The following is a 13,567-nucleotide window of genomic DNA, read 5'->3' on the forward strand; positions in this document are numbered from 1 at the left end:
ACTTTGAGGGAGGAAAAAAACAAAGGATTGTTTTTGGGTTTGATAATGGCCCAGAAATTCGGGTCTCCACGGGTGAGTATGCACGGGGTACTCGCCCGTAGGCCCAATGGAAGTGCCGGTTTCCTGCTTGCGCGGGAAACCGGCACTTCCGTTCCCCTGAAAGAAGGGGTTCAGAAGTCTAACGCGTGCGCAGGCGAGGCTGTGCGTGCGCATCGAACTTACGTTTTTTTTGCAGGTTTTCCCGGGAGGGTAAGTCTCCAGAAGTTAGACATGTAAAAAGCAGTTGCAAGGCCTGCTTTTTACAAGGTAAGTGCTGAATTAATTAAAATTAAAACATTTTTTCCACAGGTTTATTAATTTTAAATACTTTAAAGAAAGGTAAGTTTATTTTTAGCCTCGTTAGAAAATGTAATTAATTTTTTCAAAAATTTAAATTATTGTTTAAAATAGTTATTTTAAAAATGTGATGGTTTTTTAAAAATTTATTTGACGATTTCGTGATGTTTTGGGGCTTGTAGTATTTGTAGGTTTGACAGGTCTTCTTGTCAAACTTATGAATGAAGCATTCCCTGCTACCATTGGCTCTCCATGGCCCATGTGATCCCAGGGGACGCATTGACCTAACTGCGCCCCTGGGATACGCAAGCACTGCGCGCCGGCAGTTGGAGGAGGCCCAGGATCACAATTCCACGGGGGCCCACAGCTGAACGGCCGGCGCGTAAGGGAAGTGCAGGTCGGGGGCTTGCACCCGCGGGAAGTCCCCGACCCGAATTTCTGGGCCAATGTGTTACTGTTTTGTGACTTAGACAGAAATCAAAAGCTTAGTTGGGTTAGAAAGCATTTAAACTTGCAAATAGTGTTTCAGGAACAAATTAATAAGAACATAAGAAATAGGAGCAGGAGTAGGCCATACGGCCCCTCGAGCCTGCTCCACCATTCGATAAGATCATGGCTGATGGGAATCTCCGTAAGAACCCAGCTAACATGTATATACCATCAAATGTATGATGCATACACTAGTTTAATTCTTGTATCTTGCATTTCACGACATTTAATTCCTCTACGTCATTGGCTCAACTTCTACATTTTAATTGGTTAATAAATTCATATAAAACAGAGAGGACTAATGAAAGATGAGCCTTTATTTTTGTTGGTCTCAAGTATAGTAATTTTAATAGGTTTTGAAAAACATGAATGTGAAGAAATAAGATAGCAGGCAAAACTTGTTGAGCGAGTTTAGGAAATTAAATCTTTTTCCTTCTGAAACTAGTCTCGTCCTTGGCATCAATGTAAAAAGTGGGTCACACGGAATCCTGCTCTTAAAAAGGGTTTGCTGTTTGTGGGAGCTTGCTGTGCGCAAATTGGCTGCCGCGTTTCCTATATTACAACAGTGACTACATTTCAGAAAGTACTTCATTGGCTGTATAGTGCTTTGGGACGTCCGTTGGTCTGTCTTACTTTTGCATCTTTTGAATTGACCAATTCGATGACTAAACTGCTACTGTAACTTAATCCAAAGGGGTTTAGGAAGAAAATTCCAGAGTGCAAAGCCGTGATGGTGTACATAGTGAATGCGTCATTAAGCCCATGCTCAGTTCAACCAAGGATAAGAGCTGGGAAATAGAATTGGAGATAGTTGGAGAGAAGGGGGTGACATGCAGCCACAGAGGGATTTATAAATGAATGAGGATTTGTGAGCAAGAGATAATAGGATTAGGGATGAGTCAGTAGCAAGGACAGCAGAACCAATGAGGTTAAAGCATGATGCACAAAATAGTAAAGGTACATAGGAGCAGGAGTAGGCCACACTTGTTCCACCGTTCAATTAGATCTTAGCTGATGTGTACCTCAACTCCATTTACCTGCCTTTTCTCCATATCCTTTGATGCCTTTACCCAACAAAAATCTATCAATCTCAGTCTTGAAAGTTTCATTTGACCCAGCATCCACAGCCTTTTGGGGGTGACCGTTCCAGATTTCCACTACCCTTTGTGTGGAATAAATGCTTCCTGATTTCACTACTAACTGGCCTAGCTCCAATTTTAAGATTATGTCTCCTCATTCTGGATTCCCCCACTAGAGGAAATAGTGTCTCTATATCTACCCTTTCAAATCACTTTATCATTTTAAACACCTCGATTAGATCACCCCTCAACCTTCTGAACGCCAGGGAATACAAACCAAGTTTATGGAACTGATCCTCATAATTTAACTCTAAGTCCCAGTGTCCTTCTGGTGAATCTACAATGCACTCGCTCCAAGGCCAGTACATCTTCCCTGAGGTGCAGTGCCCAAAACTGAAAGCAGTGCTGCAAATGGGGCCTGACCAAGACTTTGTGCAACTGAAACATCACTTCCTTACTTTTGTATTCCAATCCCTTGCATTCCATTAGCCTTTCTGATTGTTTTTTGACCCTGTTCACCAAGTTTTTTTTCTGATTTTTTTTTTTTTGTACACAGATACCTAAATCCCATTGCACCTCCACAGCTCATAGTCTCTCTCTCACCATTAAGAAAATATTCTGATTTGACTTTCTCAGAGCCAAAGTAATGACCTCACACTTCCCCACATTGTTCCTCTCAACCCCACTTTCAGAGAATGCGGGCCGCTGCCGATCACCATTTCTCGACCGTCGCCGCTACCTCCCTTCCCCTTCTAATTGTCGCCACTACCTCCCCCTGGCCACTGCTTCCTTCTGACCAGGCTTGATGGAAATGAGGCCCGAGGCCCAATGTCAGGTCCGCCTCGGGCCTCCCCATTCAGGTGCTGAGATCGTTCCCTTGAGCGTGCCCAAATTTCTAGGCCGATTCTTTTCAGATGCTGATTGACCTGCTGTGCATTTCTGGCATTTTCTGTTACTATTTCAGAAAAGTGTTAAACTCGTTCCTCTTGTACTAGTGCCTGTTGTACCTGCTTTAAAACATATAAAAATATTAATTAACTTTTCACTTCACTGTAACTTCCTCTCTTCTCTTGGAGAATTACAAGATATTCCATGGCATTTTAACATTCATTGGCTACTGGGAGATCAACATGATCTCTACAACATTGTCTCTGATTTTATATTATGAACTAGCTATTTCTGCTGCATTTGTCTCTTAAGGCCAGTTCATAAAATGGAGATCCCTTTGGTGTATGGGCACGAGCAGATTGATTTTCTTCTCTAAGAGGAAAAATTATTAAAATATCAAATATGGCACGTAGCCAGCACATTTAAAAAGCATAGAAATTGGAATGGGTAGGTTGGGACCATGCAAGGTAGCCTGGGAATTGAGGTGGAACTGGTGCTGTGTGTCTGCATACTTTCATCATGACAGTACTTTGTGTCATGCCAGTACACGGCCAATAAAGGAGGCATCTAATCCAGATCACAAGACCCACCCCCAACCCAACTCTGGGTCTGAGATGCTGCCCATATTGTAAGTTCCCTTTTTATTATTTTCGAGTGCTGATTCCGACGTTCCTTAAAGCGAAATTAGCCCAGAGATGGTGAACAGGTGAATGTGGTCCTGTACTTGTTAGATCAAACAATTTTATAACTTTGCGATAGCAAAATACTGCAGATGTTGGAAATCCAAAATAACAACAGAAAATGCTGGAAAAACTCAGCAGGTCAGGCAACATCCGTGGAGAGAAATTTGAGTTGACGTTTCGGGTCGAACCCTTTTTTATAACTTTGTCAGATTTGTTGTTTGTGGTTTTATTTATAAATCTTTATGTCTTAAGGAAACAATAAAAAGAAGACAGGATAAGATGTTTGTCAATAGTTAGTGAATGTTGATTTAAATATAGCAATTGCTTGCTCGTTCATATGCATAAGTTCAAACATTACCAGCAAAACTTATAATATGGGTGCACAGGTGAACGTAAAGAACTGGAAAGCATCTGTTGGTCCAGTGTAGAGAAGTCATTTAACTTTTAACAAATGTAACTTGAAGTGAAAGGTCACATGGCCTGAAACACACAGCAATCAGTGTTCACTTAGTATAAGCTCTTATGGTTTCTGATATACAGTTGTTTTGTGATCACTAGTACATTTTGCTTATGTGCTTTTATTCATCTTTTTCTGCCTTAGAAAGTGCTCCGTTTAGACCCACTCCTCTGTATGGGCAACCATCGTGGTGGGGTGATGATGACATGGATAACAAACGAGAAAGAGATGAACCCAAAAGACCAGGAGATTCCAGCAACGGTATTTGGCAGCTTATAAAATTAATAAACACCGATTATTACATTTAGGTGTCAGCCTAAACTTGGTAACTTGGGCCCTACCAGCTCCACCAAATTGTGTGTGATTATTGGGAATCAGTCCAGCAAACATTTATGAGATGTTACGGTTGAGATTACTTCTCAATCTGAGTAGAAAGAGGAGAAGCAATCGGTTAATGTTCATTGCAGGAGCTATATATAAGAATATTAAAAATACAGTAGTATATTGTGGCTCTTTTTAAACATGCTTGTTTCATAATTGATGTTTAATATTAAAAGAAATTATAAGACAGGTAAGTGGCATTTGGGTTTCTGCATTTTCAACAGATCAACCAGAGCATCACTGCATCACTACCCCCTCTCTTTTCTCCCCCCCCCCCCCCACCCCCAAGAGCTACCTGGTCAGTCACGCCTTCCTCCCACTCAAATTCACAGACACTCTTCCTCCTGCCCCCACCCCAATCTCTCAGTTCAGAGACACTCTTTGCCCCAGAGCCCCCCTCCTGCAACCTCCTCACTCCAGTTCATAGAGGTACTGTGTAAGATCTCTCTCTCTTCACCCCACACCAGTTCATAGAGGTACTGTGTAAGATCTCTCTCTCTTCACCCCACACCAGTTCATAGAGGTACTGTGTAAGATCTCTCTCTCTTCACCCCACACCAGTTCAGAGAGGTACTGTGTAAGATCTCTCTCTCTTCACCCCACACCAGTTCAGAGAGGTGCTCTCCCTCCTTCATGATGTCCTGGCTGCTGTTCCTATCTGATGCTGCTGCTGCTGCTGCTGCAGGTAGAAATTCCTGATCTATTGTGAGACTAGTAGCTGTCAACAGCATATAGTTTCCTTTTTTTTAAATTTGTTTATGGGATGTGGGCGTCGCTGACAACACCAGCATTTATTGCCCATCCCTAGTTGCCCTTGAGAAGGTGGTGGTGAGCTGCCTCCTTGAACCGCTGCAGTCTGTGTGGTGAAGGTACTCCCACAGTGCTGTTAGGTAGGGAGTTCCAGGATTTTGACCCAGCAACGATGAAGGATCGGCGATATACTTCTAAGTCAGGATGGTGTGTGACTTGGAGGGGAACTTGGAGGTGGTGGTGTTCCCATGCGCCTGCTGCCCTTGTCCTTCTAGGTAGAAGAGGTCCGGGTTTGGGAGGTGCTGTCGAAGAAGCCTTGGCGAGTTGCTGCAGTGCATCTTGTAGATGGTACACACTGCAGATACGGTGCGCCGGTGGTGGAGGGAGTGAATGTTTAAGGTGGTGGATGGGATGCCAATCAAGCGGGCTGCTTTGTCCTGGATGGTGTCGAACTTCTTGAGTGTTGTTGGAGCTGCACTCATCCAGGCAAGTGGAGAGTATTCCATCACACTCCTGACTTGTAGATGGTGGGGAGTCAGGAGGTGAGACACTTAGCGCAGAATACCCAGCCTCTGACCTGCTCTTGTTGCCACAGTATTTATGTGGCTGGTCCAGTTAAGTTTCTGGTTAATGATGACCCCCAGGATGTTGATGGTGAGGGATTCGGCGATGGTAATGCCATTGAATGTCAAGAGGTAGTGATTAGACTCTTGCTTGTTGGAGATAGTCATTGCCTGGCACTTCTGTGGCGTGAATGTTACCTGCCACTGATCAGCCCAAGCCTGAACGTCGTCCAGGTCTTGTTGCATGAGGGCATGGACTGCTTCATTATCTGAGGAGTTGTGAATGGCACTGAACACTGTGCAGTCATCAGCGAACACCCCCATTTCCGACCTTATGTTGGAGGGAAGGTCATTGATGAAGCAGCTAGGACACTGCTCTGAGGAACTCCTGCAGTGATGTCCTGGGGCTGTGATGATTGAACTTCAACCACCACAACCATCTTCCTTTGTGCTAGGTATAACTCCAGTGGAGAGATTTCCCCCCGATTCCCATTGATTTCAGTTTTACTAGGGCTCCTTGATGCCACATGCGGTCAAATGCTACCTTGATCTCAAGGGCAGTCACCCTCACCTTGCCTCTGGATTTCAGCTCCTTTGTCCATGTTTGGACCAAAGCTGTAATGAGGTCGGGAGCCAAGTGGGCATCAGTGAGCAGGTAATTGGTTAGTAAGTGCCGCTTGATAGCACTGTCGATGACACCTTCCATCACTTTGCTGATGATTGAGAGTAGACTGATGGGGCGGTAATTGACCGGATTGGATTTGTCCTGCTTTTTGTGGACAGAACATACCTGGGCAGTTTTCCACATTGTCAGATAGATGCCAGTGTTGTAGCTGTACAGGAACTGCTTGACCGATATGGATCATCCACTCGGCACTTCTGGCTGAAGATGGTTGCAAACGCTTCAGCCTTGCCTTTTGCACTCACATGCTGGGCGCCACCATCATTGAGGATGGGGATGTTCATGGAGCCGCCTCCTGTTAGTTGTTTAATGGTCCACCACCATTCACAACTGGATGTGGCAGGACTGCAGAACTTTGATCTGATCTGTTGATTGTGGGATCGCTTAGACTTGTCTATAGCATTCTGCTTCTGCTTTTTACCATTCATGTAGACTTGTGTTGCAGCTCCTGGTATGCTCTTCTATACTCTTTTTATTAATTGATGGGATGTGGGCGTCGCTGGCTGGCTAGGCCTGCATTTAGTGCCCATCCCTAATTGCCCTTGAGAAGATGGTGGTGAGCCGCCTTCTTGAACCGCTGCAGTCCATATGGTGTAGGTACACCCACAATGCTGTTAGGAAGGGAGTTCCAGGATTTTGGCCCAGCGACAGTGAAGGAATGGCGATACAGGTCCAAGTCAGGATGGTGTATGGCTTGGAGGGGAACTTGTAGGCGGTGATGTTCCCATGCGTCTGCTGCCCTTGTCCTTCTAAGTGGTAGAGGTCGCGGGTTTGGAAGGTGCTGTTGAAGGAGCTTTGGCGAGTTGCTGCAGTGCACCTTGTAGATGGTACACACTGCAGCCACAGTGCGCCGGTGGTGGAGGGAGTGAATGTTGAAGGTGGTGGATGGAGTGCCAATCAAGCGGGCTGCTTTATCCTGAATGGTGTCGAGCTTCTTGAGTGTTGTTGGAGCTGCACTCATCCAGGCAAGTGGAGAGTATTCCATCACACTCCTGACTTGTGCCTTGTAGATGGTGGAAAGGCTTTGGGGAGTCAGGAGGTGAGACACTCACTGTAGAATTCCCAGCCTCTGGCCTGCTCTTGTAGCCACAGTATTTATATGGCTGGTCCAGTTCAGTTTCTGATCAATGGTAACCCCCAGGACATTGATAGTGGGGGATTCAGTGTTGGTAAACAAGGGTTGGTCGCCTGGCTTGATGGTAATGGTAGAGTGAGGGATATGCTGGGCCATGAGGTTAGAGATTGTGGTGGAATACAATTCTGCTGCTGCTGATGGCCCACAGCGCCTTTCATGGATGCCCAGTTTTGAGCTGCTAGATCTGTTCTGAATCTATCCCATTTAGCATGGTGGTAGTGCCACACAACACGATGGAGGGTGTCCTCAGTGTGAAGGCGGGACTTCGTCTGCACAATGACTGTGTGGTGGTCACTGCTACCAGTACTGTCATGGACAGATGCATCTGCGACAGGTAGATTGGTGAGGACGAGTTCAAGTAGGTTTTTCCCTCGTGTTGATTCTCTAACCACCTGTTGCAGGCCCAGACTGGCAGCTATCTTCTTCAGGACTCTGCCAGGTCGGTCAATAGTGGTGCTACCTAGCCACTCTTGGTGATGGACATTGAAGCCCCCCACCCAGAGTACATTCTGTGCCAGTGCTTCTTCCAAGTGGTGTTCAACATGGAGGAGTACTGATTCATCAGCTGAGGGAGGGCAGTAGGTGGTAATCAGCAGGAGGTTTCCTTGCCCATGCTTGACCTGAAGCCATGAGACTTCATGTGGTCCGGAGTCAATGTTGAGGACTCCCAGGTCCACTCCTTCCCGACTGTATACCACTGTGCCACCACCCCTGGTGGATCTGTCCTGCCGGTGGGACAGGACATACCCAGGGATGCTGATGGAGGAGTTTGGGACATTGACTGAAAGGTATAATTCTGTGAGTATGACTGTGTCAGGCTGTTGCTTGACTAGTCTGTGGGACAGCTCTCCCAATTTTGGCATAAGTCCCCAGATGTTGGTGAGCAGGACTTTGCAGGATCGACTGGGCTGGGTGTGCTGTTGACGTGTCCGTAGCCGGTACCGAGGTCAATCGGTCCGGTTTCATTCTTACTGTGTTTCGTAGTAGTTTGTTACAAGTGAGTGGCTTGCTAGGCCATTTCAGAGGGCAGTTAAGAGTCAACCACATTGCTGTGGATTTGAAGTCACATATAGGCCAGATCAGGTAAGGACTCTTGAAGCAAAACAGCAGTCAGATACGAGCAGCTGGCAACCACCGTCAGAAGATTATCGAGGAGCAGGATGACAGCTATTTTCCAACCACATTCCAAGTTGCATTGTGAACTCACTGATTTTGATCCCCAAGGGATGTAAGATTTGTGTATTATGCATACATCTCTGTTCCTGGGGCATCCCATAAGAATAAGTAGGATGCCCCTTTTCTCCTATAATATTTTAGCTATAAAAGTAGCCCCCCTGCCCCCATCTTGAAAATATAATTGAGTGTTGACCTTGAATAGGTTAAGTTGGAACCTTTTTAGGAGCAGATTTTTCTTAAATACTGCAGCGCCATCTGTTTGATGAGCTATCCTTCCCAAGATTCCCCTTGCGTTATGTCCTTTTGAGTTGTAATTGGTAAACTTGTGTACATTAAACACAGATCTGCCACCATCCTCTGTAGCTGTATAAATATGTGCCTAAACATGTGCCATATTCAAATCTGGTAACTATTTATTCTGGAGAACAATTGTACAGTGTATACTGAATAGATTATTTAGGAATCTTGTTTTAAATTTTGTTTGGGAGATTGCGTAATTGAATTGAAGTTGCAAACTTGCACATTTGGTGCTGGGGTGTGGGGAATTTGAATTATTTGGTCAAAATCCATTGTGAACTGATGAGGGGCAGATGAGAGAGGAGAGGATGCACTGTAGCTTTGTTCCACCCCCATGTCTGGCTGAGTTAGCAGATCTTAACCAGATTGACAGTGGTTTCTGGAATGGCTCGTTCTGCACAATTTGCAACCCTGCCCAAATTGGTGTCATTGGCAGACTGAAGAGCTTTGCTACTGTCCCTTTCTTCAAATCACTAATACACATCAAAGACACCAACGGCCTCCGAATTAACCATTGCCGTTCCCATCTTTCCATGTTGATGCTGCATCCTTAGTGCTTTACCTTTTGCATCCTCTTAGCTTCCACTTCAAAAGTTTTCCTCCTATTCTGTGCCTTTTCACCTTCTAAAAAAAATCTTGTAAATGGTACAGTGTTGAAGGCTTTGCCAAAACCTGCATATATGGGGGGCAATTTTAACCTAGACCGCCATCAGGAAACTGACTAGATAGTGTGCAATGCTGGTTTTACACACCGCCCGATTTTGCTCTCCATTGATGTAAATGGAGAATAGTATTGGGCGAGATGTGAAAGTTAGGTTAAAATTACCCCCATGAAATCTACTGAGTTCCCCTCGTCAACTAACTTTTTTATATCTTCCAAGACCTCTACTAGATTGATCAAGCAAGATCAGCCATCTGTAATGCCATGTTGACTACTTATGTTTTCCTGATGCTTCATTATTGTATTTCAGGATGCTTTCTATTATTTTACTGATTTATTGATTATGAAATCAAATGCAACATCATCTACATATAGGTATCCTATATAATTTTGGTTTAGAATTGATTCTAAATGTTTTTCAAACCTTTCCACCCAAAGAATGTATTACTGAAACATAACCGTAGTGGACAAGTGCTGTGCATGTGTACGTGTACTTAATAACCAATCGAATACTTTTGAAGTGGTGTCCCTGTCATTTTGGCGTGCACAGCAAAGTCGCACAAACAGCAAATGAATGACCAGACAATGTCTTTTTGATGATCACAGAATCACAGAAACCCCACAGTGCAGATAGAGGCCATTTCGGCCCATCGAGCCTGCACCGACACATACCCCACCCGATCCCCGTAACCCCACATATTTAATCCCCCTAACACTAAGGGTCAATTTATCATAGCCAATCAACCTAACCCGCACATCTTTGGACTGTGGGAGGAAACCGGAGCACCCGGAGAAAACCCACGCAAACACGGGGAGAATGTGCAAACTCCACACAGACAGTCGCCCGAGGCCGGATTCGAACCCGGGTCTCTGGCGCTGTGAGGCAACAGCGCTAACCACTATGCCACCGTGCTGATGAAAGATGTTGTTGAGCAGGACACCTCGAGAACATCCTACTCTTCTTTCATTAGTGCCATCGGATCTTTTACATCCACCACAACAAGAATACTCATCCGAAAGACAGCAACTCTGACAACACTGCAATTAGTACTACACTTAAGTATCAGCCTAGATTCGGTGTTCAAATTCCCACAGTGAATCTTGAACCCACAACTGCTGACTGCTACCACTGAACCAAGCTGACACATATGCAAGCTATTTGGAAGTTTAAATCCTTCCTAGTTTCCAAGGCAACTTCATGAAGCAATCCTCACACATTTACCAAATATTATTGTATAAATTTAACTGCAGCACACGAGAATGCCTGTGACAGATTACTGCTAACAACTGTTATTATGACTTCCACACAGTGCCTCCCCTCTAATTTTGTGCTGTTTTGGTATGTTCTTGTGGTCCTAGGTGGCTGCAGAATGAAGAAATATAGGTTACCTACCTGGTAGGGTTGTCTTCATTCTTCCAATGATATGCATCCTCTTAATTAAGTTAACTTAATTGTATAATTCTTTCTAATCCATCATGGCTAATTTGACCTTGTGTGCACAGAAATGTTCAAAATTGGGCAATGCCTAATAGACAGCTTGTTGCTTCCTCTTTCATGAAGATAATAAATATGGTACAATTTGCCTGAGTGACCAGTTCGCCTATTGAAATACAAAAGCAAAATACTGTGGATGCTGGAAATCTGAAATAAAAACAGAAAATGCTGGAAATACTCAGCAGGTCAGGCAGCATCTGTGGAGAGAGAAACAGAGTTAACGTTTCAGGTCGATGACCCTTCATCAGAACTCAGCCTATTGAAATGTTTACTTTTCCTTACTAGTCTATTTCTTAAACAATATAATAACATAGTCATAATTCATTGTTAAGCGAACTTTCCCTCTTCCATATACAACAAGTCTAAGGATCATGCAATGAGTTGTATTGCCCTAAGGGAGCTTATTGGTTAGGGATAAGATTAGGATTAGGTTTACTGTACTTCAAATTTGTAGAAGCTTTAATATCTGCAGACATATAATCTATAAATTTATAATGGAAAAGGTCTGTTTTTGAAACAGATGTATTGAACATGATTTCTTGAATGCCAGCCAATGAGGTTTTCAAAACAACCATTGTAATTTCTCAATTGAATTTGTATTAAAAAATTCTATGAGGACATTTATTTCTGGTTAGTTATTTTTAAAATGTATGCCAGAAATGTTCTCTTTGGAGTGGTTGTGGTTTCAAGCTATTTTAAGTGTTTTTGGGGCTACAAGTGACTTGTGGATTTTCTTCCAAGAAAAAGAGGGTATAGGCTAAAAATTAGCACTTTTAGAAAATATGGCTCTGTAACCTTGCACTTCGCAACATTTTTCTTGCAGCACATTTTACTGCTGTAATATAAAAGATAATTATTTTCTACTCCAAATTATTATAAAAACTGCTTCCTTGTGGCTTGTGCTAAGTCACTAATAAAAACATTTTGACACTTGATTTTGACATTTCATGACCCGGTTACAGTATCCATAGAGATACAACCAGATATACTTGTGCAATTCACTTTCTTATGCGTATATTTGAAATAAAATAATTCCACAACAATGGAGAAGTTCCTAAGTTGTTCTGTAAGTGCTTCAAAAAAGGCAGTGTTGCAGATTCCCAATAATACTAATACAGGTACGAGTTAAACTTGTTTTGCATATTTTGGAAAACTTATGCCAGATATTGATATCACTTATCACAGAAATGTTTGCATATATCTTTTTAAAGGTAAATTCTCTGTACATTTCTGAGTGTGTGTTTAGCAGTACTAATGTCAATGATAACATGAATTTATACAATGTTTGACAATCTTTAGATTTATCTATATACTTCATCAATATAGATAAGTGTGACGTGTTACTTTTTGGTAGAAAGAATAAGGAGGCCATATACTGCTTGGATAATAAGAGTCCAAATGGGGTAGAGGAGCAAAGGGATCTAGGGGTACGGATACACAAATCACTAAAAGTAGCGATGCAGGTTAATAAGGCCATTAAAAAGGCAAATAAAGTGCTGGGGTCATTTTTAGAGAGATAGAATTGAAAAGCGGAGAAGTTATGCTAAACTTGTATCGAACCTTGGTTAGAACACATATGGAGTACTGTGCACAGTTCTGGTCTCCATGTTAAAAAAAGATATATAGGTACTGGAGAAGGTGCAAAAAAGATTCACAGAACTGAGAGGATATACTGATCAGGAAAGGCTGTGGGTGACCTGATAGAGGTCTTTAAGATTATGCTAGAAGTAGCGAGGATGTTTCCACTTGTGGGGGAGACCAAAACTAGGGGCCATAAATATAAGATAGTCACCAATAAATCCAAAAGAGAATTCGGGAGAAATTTCTTTACCCAAAGAGTGATAAGAATGTGGAACTCGCTACCACAAGTAGTAGTTGAGGCGAATAACATAGATGCACTTAAGGGGAAGCTAAATAAGCGCACGAGGGAGAAAGAAATAGAAGGATATGCTGATCGGATTAGATGAAGAGGGGTGGGAGGAGGCTTGTGTAAAGCATAGACCAGTTGGGCTGAATGGCCTGTTTCTGTGCTGTAACTTCTATGTAATTTGTAGTAGCAGGTCAGTTATAAGTAAAAACAATAATTGCAATTCTGTACAATTTACATGGAGAAGCCATAGTGGTAATAAGAAACCATTACTGTAACAATGCAAAGTTATTTTTTCTTGGTTAGAAAAATACCCATTAAAAGTTCATTTCAATTTTCAGAGTATAACCTGCTCATCAGTATATAATAAATGTCCAAACATTGCTGATGCCTTTCATGAATATACCAATTATCTCACTTGTAATATTTACATATTATACTGATTGCTGTAGCATAACCTGACCTTTATTAGTAGTTTTACATGAAATAGTTGTAATAAAATACTAATTCAAATGGGTCCTAAAATTATACACAGGGTATGCAATTTCCCAGTAGTCAGCTGTAGATTATTTTTTAGCAAATATAAAATAAAGACCACACTGTTGTTTAATGCACTCATGTGAATCTC

The 13,567-nt window shown here is 42.8% G+C and overlaps 1 protein-coding gene across 3 annotated transcripts in view; it reads left to right on the forward strand.

Moving 5' to 3' along the window:
* Positions 1 to 13,567, forward strand: part of LOC147109304 (centrosomal protein of 170 kDa protein B-like) — an 87,725-nt gene that overhangs the window by 25,316 nt on the left and 48,842 nt on the right. For all 3 annotated transcript variants that reach the window (XM_086003119.1, XM_086003118.1, XM_086003120.1), the window contains exon 7: positions 4,077 to 4,193. In XM_086003119.1, coding sequence (XP_085859245.1) covers positions 4,077 to 4,193 — 117 coding nt within the window. The remainder of the gene's footprint in view (positions 1 to 4,076; positions 4,194 to 13,567) is intronic.

This window comes from Somniosus microcephalus, chromosome 12 (genome assembly GCF_052327205.1).
Source record: "Somniosus microcephalus isolate GS21.2 chromosome 12, FLI_Smic_1.0, whole genome shotgun sequence".
Taxonomy (NCBI): Eukaryota; Metazoa; Chordata; class Chondrichthyes; order Squaliformes; family Somniosidae; genus Somniosus; species Somniosus microcephalus.